Source organism: Rhyacophila brunnea, unplaced genomic scaffold, assembly GCF_057557595.1.
Source record: "Rhyacophila brunnea isolate RB1 unplaced genomic scaffold, BYU_Rbru_1.0 scaffold_16, whole genome shotgun sequence".
In the NCBI taxonomy this organism is placed as follows: Eukaryota; Metazoa; Arthropoda; class Insecta; order Trichoptera; family Rhyacophilidae; genus Rhyacophila; species Rhyacophila brunnea.
The window spans coordinates 6,817,547-6,839,673 of NW_028232816.1; the positions used below are offsets into that span (position 1 = coordinate 6,817,547).

The 22,127-nt window shown below is 34.7% G+C and overlaps 2 protein-coding genes across 2 annotated transcripts in view; both read right to left on the reverse strand.

The window, feature by feature from the left end:
- Trpm (transient receptor potential cation channel, subfamily M) overlaps positions 1–22,127 on the reverse strand; it is a 610,587-nt gene that overhangs the window by 206,958 nt on the left and 381,502 nt on the right. The gene's annotated exons all lie outside the window — the stretch shown is intronic.
- The window catches only part of LOC147074279 (uncharacterized), an 84,342-nt gene continuing 72,977 nt past the window's right edge, over positions 10,763–22,127 (reverse strand). The window contains exon 2 of the mRNA XM_085944075.1: positions 10,763–12,686. Coding sequence (XP_085800201.1) covers positions 11,142–12,347 — 1,206 coding nt within the window. The 5' untranslated portion in view covers positions 12,348–12,686 and the 3' untranslated portion in view covers positions 10,763–11,141. The remainder of the gene's footprint in view (positions 12,687–22,127) is intronic.

The following is a 22,127-nucleotide window of genomic DNA, read 5'->3' on the forward strand; positions in this document are numbered from 1 at the left end:
CCGTTGCTTGTGAACGTGACAGGGTGGAAGAAGAAGAAGAAGATATAGTAAAGAAGATGTTTAATATGGAGGGGTGGATAGGTACTACACATTTAATATACTTATGAGTGATTCACAATAATTATGGATCAAGTCCATCAAAATGGATCCTGAGATATTTGGACCTAAACTCAAAAGTAGTTTTGTAAAATTTAGGAATGTTTTCACGGTATATACCTACTTACCATATTTTGATAGTACGTGGATCAATTTAAATAAATAGTCACAACATAAAGTATATTAAGGCTTTATTAATATTAGAAAATTAATGTTAGCAGATTCCTCTGTAGGTATACCGCTGAAGGAACTGTCAAAATGAACACGATTCATATTCAATGTGATGTCTTATTAGTATTGTCATTTATGTGGAGAATTGTAGAGCTACGGTTGTGATATTAACACACAATATAGAAATCTGTCTTATCTACCCACTGAAACAAAAAAAAATGAATTTAACGAAAATTGGACTTGATTCATAATAATTGTGAGCCACCCATATATTTGTAGTATCCACCCCTGCGTGAGGTATATATACCTAAGCTTGCCCTGATTCGGAAGACTTAATATGTTTTTGGCGTTAGTTTATTAAAGCTTCCACTCTAGTCTTCGGCGTAGCCCTAGGCACAAGATCTGAACAGACGAGAAATAAAAAAAAACACACACAAGGAATTTTTGAATTAAAGGAATTCGCATTAACCATTGTATTGTACCCACAAATCCACTTCGGGCTGTATTTAATACGAAAGAAGCCAAACAAAATAATAATAAAAAGTTAAGAAAATTCCGCAAGTTTCATCTTGCGGAGCCGGAAAGTATTAAATTTCACAGCACTTGAGAAATTCTCGCTGTGGTAATATTATGGGAAGGCAAACGTACCGGGAAATTCCGGCACGGACCGCGTTTATATGGGCGCAGGTACGTGGACGCTGCGGTGACCAAGTTTTTGAGGATACTGCGAACGTTATTCTAATTAGTATTGCCACCTACAGACTTGGGACGTTTTGGTGACGATACAGCCCAATAGTACAAATGAGTCGCCTAGAGTCATAACTCACATTTTTCAATTTTATCATTTTAGAGTTATATGTAGGTACCAAGTAGGGAATCCAATCCCGAGCCAAAATATTAATCCCGGGATTACAAATTGACGATCCCGGGATTGGCTTTTTTTTCAATAGTTAATATAAATTTTTTATATACCTACACAAATAACGTTGATAAAATCGGTCAAAAATAAATCTAGTATATTTTTTATACTATTTAAGACATTTATTGTTAATATTGTGTAAGTTCAATCTATGTGTACTTGCCAGACCCAGAATTCGAACCTGGGACCCACGGCGTTATAGTCCAAGTGGCTGACATCCATTTCTCGTAAAAAACAAAATCTGTCAAAACAAACCTCTACTCTGTGGAGGCCCATATGATCCTATTAGGTTCGGACATGGTCGAAAGAAGAAAAGAAGTTCAATCTTGGAAATACGTAGGTTTAATGGAGTAAATAATATTGTTATATAAAAAATAATGTGAAACTAAAAAAGTTTTATTTATTTATGAAAAGATAATAGTATAATAAGATTATTTCTAATGTATTTATATGTTATTAAAAGTATTTTTCTGTTATATTTTCCTTTTTATTTTATTTTCCATAAAAATTGATAAAAAAATCAATCCCGAAAGTTTCCGAATTATGTTTACCAATCCCGGGATTCATAGGTATCGAAAATAGTTCGGGATCCCGGGATTGGAATCCCTAGTACCAAGTGATTCTAATGGCATTAATCAGATATAGAGGAAAATAGTTAGCTATTAAAAGTCGCTTTAAACCATGATAAAACCGATGACAAAGTTGACTGTTGGTGTCATAATTCACATGTTTCAATGAATAGTGTGAGTTCTATCACCAAGGTCTTTCTAACTAATCAGGGAGTTCTATTTCTCATAGTGTGCTGTGTATATGCAGCTTTAGGAGTATTATAGTCATTTATATTACAAACATGACACGTCTTACCACTATTTTTTTTCGATTGCCACAAAAATGATGCTTGTGCAAACATTAGTGTTCTCGATATTTCTATACGGAGTCGAGTAGTGGTCCCTGGAGGCAAGGGAACGGAAGGCAATTTATACCTTTGAGATGTGGTGTTGCCGCTGAATGCTTCGTATTTCTTGGACGGAGCACAGGACGAACCAGTCAATCATCCAGAGACTGAAGATAAAGGAACGTCTCTCGACCATATGTCTGAGACGAATTTTGCAGTTTTTTAGACATATTGTCCGGCGCGGACCGGTCAACCTGGAGAGACTGGTGGTTTTGGGTGACCTACATGGAAGGCGAAGCAGAGGAAGAGCGTCTGCGCGTTGGAGCGATCAAGTGAAAGAGCTGACTGGGAGCACCATTCATTCTCCCCTGAGAGAAGCGGAAGATCGAGAAAAGAAAGGAAAGAAGTCTTGGTAGGTCAAAGGATGGCAAAATTATTAAATTGGCTTAAATTATTAAGTGGCACGATCCTCAGCCATGAGTGTACGACCAAGAAGAAGAAGAATCGACTAAAGCTATTTAAATATATATGTATTGTTCAATTTCACTCGAGTTATCTTTTGAGACCTGGATTTCGTCTTTTGGCATTTTCAGGCGATGACAAATGCACAACAGACAAATAATATCTAATTACAATTTATATACGAAAATAATTCGTTGTAGTAGTTTCAGCAGCTAAACCACTCTCCCTATAATTCTAGCCCGGCTTATAGAAAATGGTACAACTGGGCGCCAGGACAATTGGGCGCCGCACTGTCATATGAAATAAATATACGTTCGTTACGATTTTATACAGAAAATAGACGACGAATTTTATTCAGTTTCTATCTATTACTTAATGGTTTTCATTCAATTTGCTCTACGGGTTGAAAATTATCATGTCTGAGGCTTTATATAAAAATAAAAGAACTCTCTTCTTGTTGCAACTTAAACACACGCACGATTAAATGATTATTTACCAGTGCATATTTAAACACTCACCAAGTATTAAATAATAATATAAAATATATATTTTTTAAGCACCGACAATTATTCACGAACGTCTATTTATTTTCAAATTTCATTCGATTGCGTGGCGCCCAGTTGTCCCGGCGCCGAATCGTCCTAAGCCCGGCAAATAAATTAATTAAAACAAAACAGCGAAATAAAAAAAAATGTGAAACGCCAGGTCACCTAAGCGTACTGTTATATTCTATAGGAAAAGAGCATTTCCATTCTCTACGGAAAACTTCGCACGTCCAAAAACAACTTTTCATACTTGGCCAGACGCAGGTGTCCATTATAAAACTAAGCTATTGACACCTTTTAAAAAGAAAATGTACGCATAACCAATATTGGCCTTTTCAATCGCCCTATTGTGACGGATCTTTGATTAATACTGTCGACTTAGGTGTATAAAAGAAGTTTTATCTCAAAAGAATATCATTATCTAACTGTTTTCATAAAGTAGGCAATTCAGTGATTTTGACACAAGCAAGGTTTATTAAAAAACAATATTTTCACACAAGGCGATCCCCGCTGCAATGTTTTGAACAGAAGTGACAGGACTCAGGGCGCGTTGAGTAAGTAATATTTTCATACACTTTTTTATTGACTTCAGTTACATAAGGGCCCACATGGCCAACGAAGATCAAAATGGAGAGTTTATGGTATTTTCAAAGCATTAGCGTAAACATTCCTTAACGTTGTAGATAATCTATATATATATAATTTGGAAGCCTTATTACCCTTTACATTTAATTTAAACATTTGATGACTGTGTAAGTATTTTTATTACATAAAATAGTATTCTTTTAAACCACTCGACCTAATGTTTTAGAATATAGTCATATTTCAGTAGATCCATGCGCAGTGGTGTTAAGATTTTTTAGGTTTATTAATTTTAAACGCATTTATAAAACCATTAGTAAAATTTATGTTGAAATTATTATAGTGAAATATTTACGATAAAAAATTATATTTATAATCTCTGTCATCCCAAATTTGACAAGAAGTCTTTGACCATTCAAATGTGATAAAACATCCTACGAATAATGATTGTTTTATAATAATTATAGACCTAAGAATAAGGTAGTATTTTTTTGAAATAGGCCATTTCTATTAGCATTTTCCAGTGGTTAGGCTACAACATACGGCCGTAGCCATGACTTGACAAACTATAACTGAAGTAGGGAGTAATATCATGATAACGCGTGTGTTTGAACATGTTTGAACCTAAAAAAAACGATTTTTTTTCGGTTCGGTACTGACGACATAGCCATGCGTATTTTCTTCAATTTTTAATAGTATTTTTATCAATAATTACACAGACCTCATCAGGCAACGCGGAAAGCCGCGCGACCATACTCTGATTTGTATCGATTTACGAGGCTTGAGACCAATCGGGCAACTAAAAATAAAAATATTCAACCAACAAACCTAATGAAATTTATCGGCAGCCTTTAAAGAACAGCTGACACAAAAACAGCTGGTTGTTATTTTGTCTCAAACATAATCGCTGAACATGGAAAACCGTTCAGTGATAGGGAATATATGTATGAAGCGTGGATAAATGCTTCCACGATTTCTATTTTGAAAACAAGGAAAAAATATTCAAATAATAAAAGATATGCCTTCGGCTAGAAACACGGTGAAAAATAAAGTCAATTATAATTTTTAAACTTTTTTAATAGCATTCCGAAAAACTATTTTTTCACATTATTCCCCATGAAAAACTGTTCGGTCACAGTCAAAAATTTATATTCGGGAAAATTTTGGCACGCGTACATTAAAAGGTTCGCTAACTCTGGTATGTGTCAATGTTTTACTTACATAAAAGTAGATAGGTATGTATACAATTCGGTGAAGTTCTTCATTTTCGTTAGTATTTTTAGAAATTTACTCATATTTATTTTGGTAGTTCTGATTAAGTTACGTGATGCTTAGAGTATAGATTGAAGTAAATTCAAAGTTAGACCTACGCTGAAAACATACTAGTAGTGATACTCATGCAATGTACGCACATACAGAATTGTGAGATTTATATCGTGGTGGAAATAACTAAGTTTGGGCTTCTGTAAAAATAACATATAAATAATATTGACAACTTTCAGCAAAGTTTCTTGGAAACTCGAAAAGCTTGGCAGGTTTGGCCAAACTTGCGGATGTTTTACTTCACACAATTTTGCCCAGGATAACTTAAGTTTAATGGTGTCATATTAAACTTACATATAAATGCTTTTGAAGACGTGAAATTATGTCTACTGGCCGTGTCCAAAGTTTGGGATCAACAATGAACATAAAATTGAATAGGTAGGTACTAATATCATTATTTTATTCAAGACTAAATGAACACAGAATTTTCATAATCCAAAGAATTGTCATTGAAATAAGTAAATAACTTGGTAAAACCCCGTATTATTTCGATGCCCTTTTCTATATAAGATTGGCTAACAAACAATAACTCATCTGCCTATCCTGGACCAGCCGTATCAGATTATCAACGTATTGGAAGGGGATGGACTTCTGCTATCCTTTACCTTCTGGTTGGTCCAATTATTATGGTTGTCATTACTTATTTTCCCACCTCCCTCAAATCCTTTTATTATTATCGCAAAACCAGGTGACTTCCAGTCACAGGTCATCAGTCGATAGTGAGGGAGTCACATGCAGTTACATCTAGACAGCAGACGCGCCTAGCCTTGTTAAAGCTAAGCCGTTGCTAACTGGCACTTGTGAATTGATCGTAAGCTAAGGTGATTCGTCCATCGAGTACCCTTTCGATCTCTATGGCAGTTACTTCAAGACAGCGGACGCGCCTGGGCTTGTTAAAGCTAATCCGTCGTTGACTACACAGTGATTCAGCTAAAACACATATTTTTGTCCTTCGTTGCGGCTTGAGCGAACGTCGCGTCTATCATTCATCCCGAAATTGTCATCATCATTCGTCCCAAAACCAAGTGAAACCGTGGGAGTGACATTCCGAACCGTCCGTTTACCAGTGTGTGAGAGCGTGAATACCGAACCAGCTCCAGCGATCCGACTATCGATTTAATTATGTGAACAATTACACCCCTCTACAACATTGTGGAATATAATAGCTGGTTCTTACAATTACACAATTAATTTAGTATATAATCAGTAGGTACTTAATCTAAAAGGTATTCACTATTTATTTATATCAAAACAACCCTTTCTATAATATTTAACAATATAACATAATACTGTGGGAATACGATCAACCATAAATTTACTTGTCTATTCGTGTTTTTTATGTAGTTAATAAAATTTTATAACAGTACCGAACCATTTTCATCATCTTAACCAGCTTGCCTTTACCGTATAATATATGAATATATTCGGCCTTTAATCTACTGACTTCCAAAAAGACGATTTTTTTGTCAATTCTCTCGGGATGTTGGTAGGACCCGGGATTCACAAAAATAAAATAATAATTGAAATAGGTAGCAGTAAAATGAAAAAGTCTTGATTTTTTCGTTTGGAGAACGTGGTTTTTATATTTTGGCTATATCGACACACCATCAATTCACAATATTATTCTTACACATTTCCGTCACTTAATATTACTGCTTAATCTCTAATTCGCTTTAACTTTAAACTTAATTCTCTATATCCGTTTCGCTAACTAATTTTTCACGTGGTTATGTCGTTTCTTTTTACTCTCCGAGTCGTGGGGCCGATGTTGCCTCTTTCAATTTCGACCCTCTACTGACTTTTTTCTCTCGAACAGTGTTGCCATCCTTCCCTTACATACTCCTTATTATTAAATTCCTTTGGCTATCGTCTCTTTTATTCGGCAAATCACATTCTTCTCTGACATACTATTATAATAATTAGATACAATTCTTACGTGCTAAGTACATGTTGAATATTTTGACAGTTAATCAAAGAATTTTGAACGTACGTACGCCCAATGGTGACTAGGAGGTCAGGTGACATGGTTATACCGAATAATTAATTTAATCTATCGGGAGAGGCCCAATAATCATGGGTGTGACAATACCTATATACCTGTATAATAATATATTTTTCAATTATCGTTATTTATATTATGTATTCGACCGGACCCAGAAACGGTTTGTTAGTACCCAATTTTTTCAATCTGTCAATCCATTTTCCCGGATAATCATTATACTGATACTAAAGAAATACATATGTGTAAAAATAGCACAGTTATTTAAATGAATAAAGGAAATTGGCGCACTAAATTCTCCGTAACGCGAGCAGAATTGCACAATTATTTAGCAATGTTTCCATTTCAGAATAAACAGAAAATATTACAGAAACCTGCATAATGAGAACAAGCGACGTTCGTTCAGTTTCGTTTAAAATTTTCAACCATGCGCGAATACTGCATTATACAATTGACACAACATTTTGCTTCAGTGAAAAATAACAATGGAAATAATATAATAATGTATGTGCAAAACGTGCCATATATATTATAATTTATGACCAGTAAATAATAATTATTGTCTATGTACATTTAATATTATAATGTGCGGTTGTAGATATTGTCATAAAATATTCAAAAATAGAATCAATTATTAGCATAGATCAGGGTTGGCGAAACTTTTTACGTACGCGTGCCAAAATTTCCCAAATATTTTTCGGCTGTCTGCCGTGGCGAGCAGTTTTTATGGGGAAAAATCGTTTGAATTATATTTTAAAAAATGATGATGTTCCAGATACCACTCACAGAACACAGCACACATATAGCTTTATCACTTTTTTCAATTACGCCATACATTTCGGTCCACCAATTTTGAAACTGTCTACCATAATTACTAACTAGCTCTGTTTCTTATTTAGTGCAGCCATTATTTGTGGGTAGAAAAGAAGTTGTTCGTTAATGCATTAATTAGTCTGTTTTTTATGCATTAATTGATACCAATATTGCTACAATGGTTTCAAGCATTGTAAATCGATAAAAATTAAAGGTTCGCGGCGCGGCATCCTCCGCCGCCTGATAAGGTTGGTGCTATACTATTGTAACGAATAAAGTCTAAGGACCGACCTTTGTAAGTATAGATTTACATTCAACGTAATGCTTATTTGTCTGCTATTTTTTATACAATGCAATCTGTCATTTATTATTATTATCAGGTATTTTTTCTCTTCAAACGCGTGCCAGGCATAATCATCTCGCGTGCCATAGGTTAGCCACCACTGGCATAGTTAATACCTATTATTATTATTATTATCAATTCGTGGTGACGATAAATTTAATATATGACAATATTAAACTAAACTATTGTCTATGAATTGCTTCGTTGTGTATTGAAATATTTAAAAATAAATGAACAATGAATATTGATATTCAATAATTAAAATTGTGTGTTATGTTACGCCAATTATAAATAAATAAAGTTGCTTTGCTAATAATTGAAAATGATCATTCAATATAGTTTATGCATTATGCAAAGAGTGCATTAGTTTCATTTTACCAATACCGACCGATACGAATGCAATCGTATGGAGTGGAATTAGGTTTGCATAACTAATTATTTCAGCAAATACAATGCAGTCACTACAATTCAATAAAATCATTTCGATATGGCTAAATTTCAAATGTCATGATATTGAAATTGAAATATTATTAAAATTTCAATATATTATGGTTGATTTATTTATGATAAATAATAATATTTGCGTCGTCTTCTTAACAAAGTGCTCTCCCGACTCGGGAGGTCTGTATCATCTAGAACTAGATTCGAGAATTTAAAAAATATTGAAAAACTATCCAGCTGTATTGTCGAAAATTTTCAAGAAGATGGCCCGTCATCAGAAATGGAATTGATAGAATTTCAATGTGGTTTGTCACTTACGAGTGTTACCTCAACTTTAGAATCTGAATGGCCTTTCGTCCCAAAAGAAAAGTATCCAATTTTAGTTCGAATTAGGTACGATCAAAATGAAGGCATTGTTTTGTTCTACATACAACGTTTTTTACTATAAAGGTAGTTAAAAGTAAAAATAGAAACAGACTCACAGAAGTACATCTTGATAATTGCATTCGGATGGGAGTGACAATGTTTTCACCAAGTATTGAGAAAATTGTGGAGGAAAGTGAATGCTATTCTTTACACTAATTATTATTTTTACTTTTACTCATACTTAGGGATTCCAATCCCGGGATCCGGGACAATTTTCGATACATATGAATCCCGGGATTAGTAAACAATAACCCGAAACCCGATTTTTTTTCAATCATAATCAATTATTGGTATTGCAGGCATAATAAATGAGTGATAAGTATGCAAAACAGTATTTGTCTATGAAGATACACACACACGCGAGATTTTTTTCATTATAATATCACTGACTGTAGGGAGGGATTCATTAAATATTCTCATAAAATTTTCCCACAAATATCTATGTAAATGGTCTACAAGTTTAGTCACAACTTGGTGGTCCCCATGAAATTTGCCTATTAAGTAACACTATAATGTTTTAATTGTTTAACTCTTTAATTCTCTTACTTTTTTTATTTTATTACAATATTTATTTTTTGTATTTGCATTTATTTTTTATTTTAATATGAATAAATAAAACTGTTTTACTTTCACATTATTATTTATATTAAAATAATATTTACTTCATTAAACCTATGTATGTCCAAGATTGAACGAACACAATATTAACAATAAATGTCTTATATAGTATAAATTATACGTACTAGACATTTTTGACTGACTTTATTCAACGTTATTTGTGTATATAGAAATTTAATATTAACTATCGAAAAAATTCCAATCCCGGGATCGTCAAATTGTAATCCCGAAATCCCGGGATCAAAATTTTGGCTCGGATTGGATTCCCTACTCACACTTCAAGAAATTTTTTAATTATAATTTTGTTTATAAATACATGATTAAAGTATGAATTTTATGTTTTATTGGAAGTCCGATGTCCTAATTTCTTTTAATAATAGTATGTATGGTACGATATAAATAGGACGATGATAAAAAAATTATAACGAAGGCATAGTAGTAGCACACCAGACAATTTCAATTTCTGAAAGTAACTCACGTCCTTATTGAATTTGAAGACCACTGATCTAGATATACACTGCAAATTGAGCTTTAGTCTAAATAGCTACTAAATGTGCTCCTTAAGAGAGCCCTTACTTTCATCTTTTAATTCTAAAGAGGCAAGTACGTCCCAAATTAGTTAAATTTAATGAAAAATAATTAATGTAAAGTTTCACCTCAGTGGAATGAGGGGAAGTGGTGGCCACGGGTCCTTAAACATTTCAAGAATTAAATCATTTAGGTACATGCAACAAACTTCGAGTTTATTTCATTATTTTCGAAAAGAAGTAGGCACTGATTTTATCATAAAACATATGAAACAAACATTGCAGATTTTTTTGGCTAGAGAGACTTCTTAGAAATTGTAAATCACAAAACTCAAAATTTATTAAAAATCACACATTCACTCTAAAAATGCTCAAATTAAATAAAGTTAGCATAATTGTTTAGGCTTATCCTGACTCCTTTTGTCACCACCATTTTTGGTTTATTCATATCTTGGACGTTCAAACATAATATTTTGAGTATTTATTATTCTGTAAGGGTATGATTTCCCTTACATAATAACTTAAATGTACTCAAAATAACACGTCAGAATTGCAATCATACCCTTACAGAATTAGAAATACATACTTTTTTTTTTTTTTTTGTGATTTTACCGAGGCTTTGACTGCGACTCGCTGTCATATCGCCTCTTCTCTTCTAGAAGGGGATCCTTCGATCAGGTCCTCACTCCTATTCTGTTAAATGGCTTTATAATTATTTTGTCTAGCTCTTCCATCTTTCTTTCTTTCTTCTTTAGACGCCAGTGTTTTATGCACCAGAATCGCTCTCCTCCGTATCCATCCCTTCTGTATTTTCGATACATCGTGTAATCATTGAATTTCAGATAGTCTAATTCAGACCTCAGCCAAGTCTCTGAGATTAATGCTATTGAAATTTTTTGTCTTATTAAGTAGAGTTCTATATCATCCTTTTTTTGCTTCATACTTCTGGCATTCCATTGTAAAATCCTAATTTGTTTTTTACTATCCATTTTGCTCCAGAACCTCCCCTAGAATTTCCTTTAAGTGTCCTTCTTTGAATTGTTTGCATACCCAGTCCACTGCTTTAATTATTAGTTGTTTAATGATCTGCTGCCAGTCTCCCCCTTTCAGCAAGACTTTCATAATTTCTCCCATCGCGTTAACCTCTGTCTTCCCCTTTGAATTTTTCTTATTTTTTGTAGGCTTTACGCTACTACCTGTAGATATTATTGTTGAGCCTGAAGCTTCTACCACCGCTTCTTCTTTCTTTTTGTTTTCCTTAGTTTTTTGAATTGTTTCGCTTTCATCTCTTTCTACGATTTTTTTTTGTTTTAATATGTCAGCATAGCTATTATTTAACATATTTTTTTTTGCTTCCTTGAAAGGTATGTTCATTTTTTTCATTGCTTCTTTGCAATTCTTTTCCTCTTGCCACTTTGGGCATTTTTGGCTGTTTGCCGCGTGGTTACCTTTGCAATTGATGCACGTAATTTCCTCATTTTTTTCGCAGGTTTTGTGGTTTTCACCACACTTAGGGCACGTTTCTACTGTACGTCCGCAGTTGTTCGCGATATGCCCATATCGCCAGCATTTGTAGCATTGCATAACCCTGAATACATACGGTTCTACAGCAAAAGAGACTCCATATATGTAAATTGTTCTCGGCAATATTTTCTCCCCAAATTTAATACTGACTGACGAGGTCTTTGTCAGCTCTCCTGTATCACCTTTTCTTGTCAACCTCTTAAGGTTGATTACTTTTGCATCACTTTTGATTTCCATTTGCAGTTCTTGGAGGTCCATATCAATATCGACTTTTCTTATTACTCCATAAGAGCAGGAGTCATTCTCTTTGGTCACAAAACCGAGATCTTTGAGTTCTCCAGCTTGTTTCACTTTATCTGCTTCTTTTTCGTCTTCTACTTGGATGTACGTCTTTAAATTTTTATTGTAAATTTTCTGTACTTTTACTCCTGCCTTATGCAGCATCTGCGCTATTTTCAATTTTAATGGAATTTTACTTCCCGTCGCTATCATGACGATGTTTTGGTTTCCCTTTGGAGTGACCCCAGAGTCTCTTCTGGGTTTTTTTCCAGAGGTCACCGTCTGCCATTCTTCTTCTTTTTCTCCAACCACTTCCTCTTCATCATCGTTTCTTTTCTTCTTCGTTTTTTTGGTTTCATTCACTTCCATCGTGGTGTTTTCCATTTTATTGCTTTTGCCGTTCACGCGGTCTTGGAATTCGCGCAACAGTGTGAACAAAACACCGTGTGGACAACCCCTCGCTTCACAGCGTTTGACGCACTCCCCGCACAAAGTGCACTATCCGTGCAACAATAAATATTTTTCACTTTTTCTCAAGCACTGGCACTGATTGTCAAAATCACATGGGACCACACATGTTGAGTTTATTGTCAAATTCATTTACAAACAATATTATTTTTGTTGTATCCCGTATTTATAACCGTTCGCGAGTAACCATGCGAATAGCGTCCCGAATACGCAAGCGAAGTTGTACAACCTCACTCCACCGCTGTTGGCTTCCGACTGGAAATACATACTTAAATATTATCTTTGAACTTAGCTTACCCAAAAATAACCAGAATGGACTTGGTTCACACCATGCTTATGAACACTCATATAATCCATCAATAATACACTAGCTGTCTGGTACTGCTCGCCAAAATGTGACGTGGGTAATGCTATTATTAGGCTATTGTCCATATATACAGATGCCCGATCCTAATAAGATAATAGCACGGGCCTCCACAAAGTAAAGGTTTGCATCAACAGATTTTTATTTTTACGAGAAATAGATGTAAGCCACTTGCTCAGCCTATTATGTCCATACTCTGACTTCAAACACAAATTGAAAAACGATATGTGTATTTGCCAGGATTCGAACCTGTGACCCACGACAGTATAAGCCGACGGATAAGCCGCTCGGCTATCATGGGCAAATGCTATTTTATTAGTGTGAAATAATATTTGTATAAGTAGTAGTATGTAGTAAGGTAGTGGATTTTTTTAATTTAAGTTTTATTAAGAGCATACTTCAGTGAAACGAAATAATTTTCAACTATAGGTGCGACGGAATGTTGTACTCGCTGGCAATCGGAGAGCAAAACTCGAGCTGTGAACACGTCAATTTGTTTCGAGATGGCGACGGGGGTAATAAATAAATAAAATAAATAAAAGCCTTTTTATTTTTTACAAGCAAAAGTAAATGACTATATCTAATGAATATATATATAACCTATGAATATATTTATTATGTATATATATCTATCTATAGTTGTATTATCTACTTATTTTATAGTTTATATAATAATAATTATTATTATTATTTTATATTTTTTGTATAAGTTATACATATATATATTAAGATTTTTTATTTTTGTATTACGCTATTACACTAATAGATAATGTTTATAAATTGAACAATGGTATGTAATTAGTTTGTTTGGTTTGTAAGAACCCCTCTTCGGGTGAAGGCCTCCTCCAAAGTGTTAATCTCTGGCCTCTCTGGTTTCTTTCTCCATACCCGTTTGATTTCGTAGCTAAGTATTCGTCTTATCTGGGTTGGCCTATTTTTGCGTTTAGGTCGCCCATTATTATAAAAGTTTTATGTGCTTGGTTAACAGCTTTGTTTACATTTGTATAAAAAGTATCAATTTCTTCTTCTTTCGCTATTTCTGTGGGTGCGTATACTTGGGCGACGGGGGTATTAATTCTTAAATCGTGTAAAGATGACTAAAAAACGTTACCCATTTACTTGAAAAAGAAAACATGTCAATGAATATATCATTATTGTTACTAATAGAACAATAAACAGAACATTAAATGGACGCATGTTGGATTTATATGAGAGATTATATTTCGTTCGGCTCGCATCATTTGCACAATCCGCGCATCGCCTAGCCACGATCTTTTTAGAGTTTTAGACCATGCCTCAACTGAGGTATAGCTTTAATACTTATTAAGAGTGTGATTATAAAGATATAGGTATCACCATTAAACATAAATTGCGAATAAGTTTTTAATAATCTGCATTGTCTACTCTACACCGGTGCACAATACGTATTGCTATACTATATGCATATATGCTAAGTATATTCATTTGCTTTTCAAATCTTGTATAAAATTAGTAATGAAATAATGTAATTATTTCAAAATTCTAAAATCAGACGTGACAAAAACTTTGCATAATATTATACTTACTTATTTAAATAATTGCAATATGTTTTATATTATGTTATAATCATTGGCACTACTTTAATAACATTTACAAGACAGGAATGAAATCACTAATTTAGGCGTTGAAATCGTTCTCACAAATTTATTAAAACGTGCTAAAACAAACCATCTTTAATTAGTACGTATATTTAAAAAGGATGTACTTTGAAAGCTCACGACGCACTCGGGATCATTCGGTTTTATAGCGACATGAAACGAGCGACTTCGGATTGCTTTGGAACCAAGTGAAGCCTGAAAAACATGTCGCTGGCGCTGAAGAGCCTCCAGGAGTATTCCGAAAAGTCGTAAGTACCAATTTTATTTCTTTGCGAGGAAAGGAATATAGGACTCCAAAGTGCATTTTTGCAGGGGCGTACTACAAAACATGGAGAAGTGCATTGCACTTGAAAAATACAGCGTTTCGTCGAATAAAATTCTATAAAGCATACCTACACATTCGATGGGTTACTGCATATTATACAATATATCCAGTTTGTATCGAAATTGAGTTATAATACACAAAACGTCCTTCTGTATCACCGTAACGTCTTGTCAGTGATTCTCATTTTATTTTTGTTTGGCGGAACTCTGAGTATTTTATACAATCTTGGAAAAATCCTACTTGGTTGACACATATTGAAGTAGAACACTTTTAAAATAATGGGGAAATCACTTAAATTGGCCTCTTTGAGCAGACTCGTCATGACACCAGATACTACTTTTACTCTCACAATGTATGTACCAAATTCATTTTGTACCTACTTAATATATTGTATTACGTTTTTTTATTGTTAATATACCTAATATTATAAGGAAATTATTTCCAAATTCGAATATTGAGAGTAGAGACTGGGGAACACAAACATAATGCAAAGTGGGTTGCTTTCTGAGTGAGGCTGTAATAAGCATTAAGATTTTAGTGTGGATTAATATGGGATAACTCTTCACGGCTTTTCAGCAATCTTATACTCTTAACTACCACTGTATCTTTAAATGCATACAGCAACTACCCTGGAAACGATCTATGTGTCGTATATTATATGTAGGTATAACATATTCGAAATATAATTTATAAAAAAAACCTAATCATATTACAACCTTAACTTTGTCGTTAACACTTATCGTATCTTCCCTTTTCCTTCAAACAGACGTCAGTGACTTTAAAACCACCCAGTGGAAATGCATTGGTTCTCAGAACAACAGCTGCTATGTTGACGTTACTATGAGCATGCGCTCTATAGGTCTTTTGATGAACTTGGTATCAAAAAATGTATAAAAGTCCAACATCAGCAATGAAGCAATGAAACAACTCCCAAAAAAATGTAAATAAACTGTTATAATAATTATTAATGAATAATAAAACAGTATGTTTGTAAATATTAAAAGATATATATAAATATTTTTTATAACACAACATGCCCAATGACAGTAGTGCATTTAGTATTAGAAGTGAAACAATCACGATCACCCAGGCTTCAATAAAATCACATAAATATATTGTGATCTCACAGGTAATCGAACCTGGAAACCTGGATGAAAGTCCAGTGCCTTACGCACTACACTACACAATGTGATCAGTAATTCACGTTTCAGACCAGACTAACGGAATAATAATTAGCACCCGGTCGAGTCGTAATGCAGGGCCGCACCGGGAAGAATATTAATTATTATAACGTTGACAATAACCACATAAAGCTTTTAGCTCTTACCACGAAACCTGCTGTGATGTCCGTTATTCGTGTTTTTCTTTTCAAAGGAAAAAAAAGACTTAAAAAATATTTTTTTTTATAAAAAAAACTTTTTTATGTACCTACCACGATAAAGTTTCTCAGCGGACGTGCTATAGTCAATTTATAATTAGCGATCACACACGACTTCGTCCCCATGAAACACGGAAATAAAAAGTAGACAGATATGGGAATGGGACGACTGGCCTCCGAAAAATTGGACGCCGCATTATCGTAGACACGTGTAGACGAGGTATTTTAATCAGTTTCTATCTATTACTTACTCTTAACATAATGTATTCTTTATCGCGGATTGAGAATTACCATGCCTAAGGCTTTATATAAAATAAAGAATTTAAACATATGCACGATTAAATCATTGTTTACGTCTGCATATTTACATTCTTACCAACTTTTAAATCATAATATAAGCATTGAGGTATAAATGATAATATTGAATATTTTTTTTAAAGTACCTATAAGTACCTAACGTCTATTTATTTTCGATTCCGTGGCGTCCAGTTGTCCGGTGCCAAAACGTCCTAGACCCGACAGATATATGGACAATGGTTCAATGTCATCGGGCTGTCGTAACTGACCGCACTACACCTATTTGTGATGAATGTAGGTAATTGCGCTATATTCATAAAATGTTATTTTGCAACTTTTTGTATTATCGAAATAAAGCTTTACCACCTGCCAAAGCAAACACCAAAGCTTATATTACGGTCATAAATAAAAAAGTATTGGTTGGGACAATTATGGTTGCCCTCATCCCTATATTTCTCTCCTACCTCAAATATTAATTATTGTCGCAAGACCAGGCGCAACTCATTTACGAGTCAGTACTAGATCGTTATTAATAATATATAAACTTCAGTCATTCATCGATCGTGCGCTTATAAACATTTACAACCTAAACCATTTTTTCGAACGTTAAGTGCCGCGCACTGGGTGACCCAATAAGTAATACAACATGAGAGTGATAGTGCGACCAGGGCCAACAACCAGACCACAGAGCCAGCATCAACAACATAAAAGGTCAGTGCCTGGCATCCTTAACATAACCCCCCTCCATCATCCATATCCACCATTACAACCCATTCCGTCACAAAATTACAGTCCGCTATGAAAAGCGCAACCAAGTATTTCAAAATAATACACATTTAAATATAACGAAACCTACAGTAAAAAATCTTCCCACAGCAAATGAAGGACCTTATTAAGCTACATGTTAAAGTCAAAAATAATCATAAAATACGACGTAATAATAAGATAAATTCATTGAACGAACTCATATTTATAATATTTTGTTAACAAGTTTACTTTTGAATTAAAAGAATGAAAATTATCAGTAAAATATACTAAATTGCAGTTTTCATATTTTGTCACTAGGGACACTACGCTCACCCTTAACACGCTTTTTTTCCGACCATGTCTGATCCTAATCGGATCATATGGGCCTCCACAGAGTAGAGGTTTGTATTAACAGATTTTTGTTTTTTACGAGAAATGGATGTCGGCCACTTGCTCGACCTATTAGGTCCATACCCTGACTCACACACAAATTGAAAAACAATATGCGTACTTGCCAGACACAGGATTGGAACCTGGGACCCACGGCGTGATAGTCCAACGCATAAGCCGCGCGGCCACCGTGGGTGTTAATATAATATAGTAGGTATATATTATATACCGTTACCGTTTTTTCCAGACGTATTCTGCAGGCACCAAGCTAGAAGACTCTAACCTTCGCACTGCATTAGCCAGTTCCTCACCGGCCATGGCAATTTCGCCGCCAGACTCAACTAGTTTGGCTTGATAGTAGCTGGGCCGGGTTGTACCTGCGGGCATGACCACCAAGATGTTGAACACATCCTCTGGGATTGCCCGCTTATGGACCTCGAACGAGCGGAGCTGTTTGCCAGGGTCCGTCCTCACACGGGCCCAATTGGTCATGGAGATCTGATAGCAACCGAAGCCAACTTTGCGGCATTCGAGAAATTTGCAGCTTCGTATGGGAAGCGGGATAGTCCCGAGTTCTCTGTAGACTCATGCATTTCAATTCGTGACACTCAGTATGCGGGTACGCGCTTAACGTCAGCGGACAGCAGAGCCAGTCTTAACTTTCTTCTTGAAGCACTGCGGTGCATGGTTGCAGCATCAGTCCCGTGCGGCTCCGTCTCGGGACGGAATGAGCACTTAAAATCACTTCTTTCAGACACGTTTAAAGCGTCATGGAAAGCGGCCGTGCATATCCACGGCTGTGCATACATGACGGGTGGTGGTGGGAACTTTAACGTAGTAGGTATATACTAGTGCGAGGGGTGGAGGTAGGCTGTTAAGATTCGACATAAATAGTGCACAGAAAACTTTGTCAGTCATATTTATTTGTTTTCGTTGAATTAATAATACATAATATTATTACAGATTATGTTGGTTAGTTTTTTTTATTAATTAAGCCCTGCCTACCCAAACCATAATCGATTAAAAAGATTATTCTATGTATAAAATATCTAAAATTATGCATGGTTTAACGGCATAATTTTAGATAACTTATAGATAAAAGAATTTTTTTGACTATTATCTACTATTATGGCTAGGATGAGTAGTCGTCTTAGTTCAATGAAAAGAATACGTTTGACCTACAAAGTGCAATATTTATGTCGGATCTTAACAGCCTACCTCCACTATTCGCTATTGTTGTAAATTATACACCACAGTTCACACATTCTGATAATAGTGATTAAGAATCCTTTTAAATATGTAGCACTATTATGTAATGCTTCATTATTTTTGTTATATATACACTAGAATCATTTTTATTTGTATAATTTCCCTGCGCTCTTCTCTCCCCGGCACTTTGCATTAGAAAGTAACTTTAAACTCAAGTCAGAGCTCACTTTGAGCGTAGCAACCTTAGTCCTGGGTATCTTCTCCTAGGGCATTCCCGGCCTAAAACTGAAATAGATGCTTCACATCGCCAATGTAGGGCCACGTGATACGCTCGATTAAGACCGGGTGTGGTGCGTGGCGGGTTTTGGTTTGGAGGGATTACCTTCAATATTATGTTTGCGACGCTAAAACGAGATCAACATTAAAGATAGCGAACCAACTAAATACTTTCAATGTGTGTAGTTATCTACGTACATACGCCAGTGCAATTACAATTTTACATTATACACGTATATGTAGATACCAATATAATATATTATTATACATTTTAACAGAAACATTTAAAAGTAGGTAAATATTATCCGTTGTAGGTATATTCATTTTTTTCACCTTAATGTTCATAAGTAAGGTTGTGATAAACCATGGGCAAGTGTGTTATTTGTATGAAAAATAATTAATAACGTAACACTATTATTTAATACATTATCATAGGTGTGTATTAATTTAATTTACGATGAATAATCTTTGTTGGAATCACCAATGCTATTCATTCCGATGGTGTCCGATCCTAATAAGATCATATGGGCCTCCACGGAGTGGAGGTTTGTATTAACAGATTTTTGTTTTTACAAGAAATGGATGTCAGCCACTTGCTCAACCTATTAGGTGTATACTCTTACACAAATTGAAAAAAAACAATATGTGTATTTGCCAGACCCAGGATTCGAACCTGGGACCTACGATGCTTAAGGCTCTTCATCTGAGGCATGGTCTAAAAAGATTGTGACTAGGCGATGCGCCGATTGTGCAAATGACGGGAGCCGAACGAAATATAATTTTCATAAAAATTCAACATGCGTCCTTTTAATGTTATGTTTATTATTATATTCGTAATAATAATAGTATATTCATTGACATGTTTTCTTTTTCAAGTACATGCGGAACGTTTTTTAGTCATCTTTACACGATTTAAGAATATATTCCTCCGACACCATCACAAAACAAATTGACGTGCTCACACCTCGACCGGCAGTCTCCGATTCGCGACGACTGCGAAATTTGCGTTACACCTACTGTTGAAAATTATTTGCCGTTTCACTTATGTATGCTCTTAAGCCGCGCGGCCATCGTGGCTATTCATAATAATATAATAATAATTAAAGAAGATAATTTCATCTATTTCATAAAATAAAACAATAGTTTAAAGTCTGCAACATTATTTTATTACGTTTTTCAGTCTCACTTAAAAAGGATTTTCGCCTATTTTCCGTTTTCCCAATTATGACAAAATATTGCATTAAAATTTTGGGGAAGTCTCCAAAGATAACTCTCCATACAATGTTCTGAGCTGACTATTTAAAACAAAGCTATCAAATTAAAATCTTCACTAGGTAATAGATTTCTCTTGGATAAATAAAAGTCGTCGATTTACTTTGAGATATCAGAACTTAAACCTATATCATTGTAGGCGTCTTACGAAGGGAGGGTAGGGGCTTTGGTGTGCGTCAAAGTCTCTTGATGGGCATTTAGGCCGCCGAAGGCTGCCATAGGACTATTCTTCACTAGTTCTTATAAATATAATAACAATATGCTTTATACATCGGTAAAATAGGACAAGGAGGCAAAAGCAGGACCGGTTTGTATGTAAAGAAAAACGGCTAGATATTAGGGGAAAGGAAATATTATGCCCTGAAGATGGCAAGGACTGTTTGTGTTTTAGAGTCAAATTAAATTATAATATATGTAAATGATGTACATAAAATTATATATGTATAATCAGAATGATATATTCTTAAATCTTGTGAATTATTCGTTGAATAAAAGAAATAGTTAATTATAAATTATTAGCAAGTGCAAGTAGTTACATCTAAAAAATATTGGAGAAATTCCACGACGTCGGTTAGTAATCAAAGTAAGAGTAAATAGTTACCTACTTTGATTTAAGAAACAAAAATCGATTGCCAAAGTAACTTGATTTGGAAGAGCGCTGATGAGTAGGTATTAAAATTGACCAATAGTTAAAATTTGTCGCAATTAGTATGTCACCTCGTAACATAGTGGTAATGCAACGGATAGGGCGTAAACCTGGGAGATACGGGGTTCGATTCCCCGCCGGGTTGGCTTACTTTTTTTCAAAAAAGATTTTTTCTATTGGTTATAATAATTATAGGTATTCTCTCAGAAAGTGTTTTTCAAAATTATATATGTTCAATATACATATCATATAATACTCGTACATGACGTGTATATTATATTATTATATTTCGCGAGAAAGGTTTTTCGCTGAAACAATAATAAAACAATCTCTTGAGAAAAGTCAGTCACACTATAATAATATGTTACACTTGACAGGATATAAAAATGATTAAGTACCTGCCAGCAGACGAAAGGAATATCACTCTGAGAAAATACACGTGGGGTTCCTGGAGGACAAATTTTCTATCACTGCCTTTGAAAGCTGTTATTCTAATTAAGCGAGATTATGCCTGACAAGAGTAGCAAACACCCATTCCGCTAAGTGCTAGCAACAACCTTTTATAATGAGAAAAGAAAAACGACTTTAGAATATAAGTGGAAACAACGAACACGTGAGTGTTATAATTATTATAATGAACACTCTTGGGACAATATCTTACCCTTAAACGGGGGGTGTGAGGCCAGATCACGTGATGGTGAAAATTGTGGTAGAACAAGTTGCAGCGAACATTTCTAAATGACTGGTATATGATAAATGTCTGCAATAATCACATATATTGCAATATATGTATTTATAATAACATTTTGACGACAAGGCCTAGGACCAGGGATGGCAAATAGGATTTGATCGGTGTGCCAAAATAAGTCGATTGTGAAGATACATGGTAACGCTTCTTTCACATTATACGGTTTTGACCGTACAGCAAAAAATGAATGGCGACATTCTTTTAGTGTCGTGAAGACAAGCATGGCCTATTTCACATTACACCGCGCCGGTTAAAAACCTAACCGGCGCCATATAGCAGTTGTCCATTCTACTGTATTCACGGCGCTCGGACGGCCACCGCTGACTCAGTAGTGTACGTGATCTAATGCATGCTTTCACATTAGACGGTTTTAAATCGTACGGCACAGCACAACACTCACCCACAAA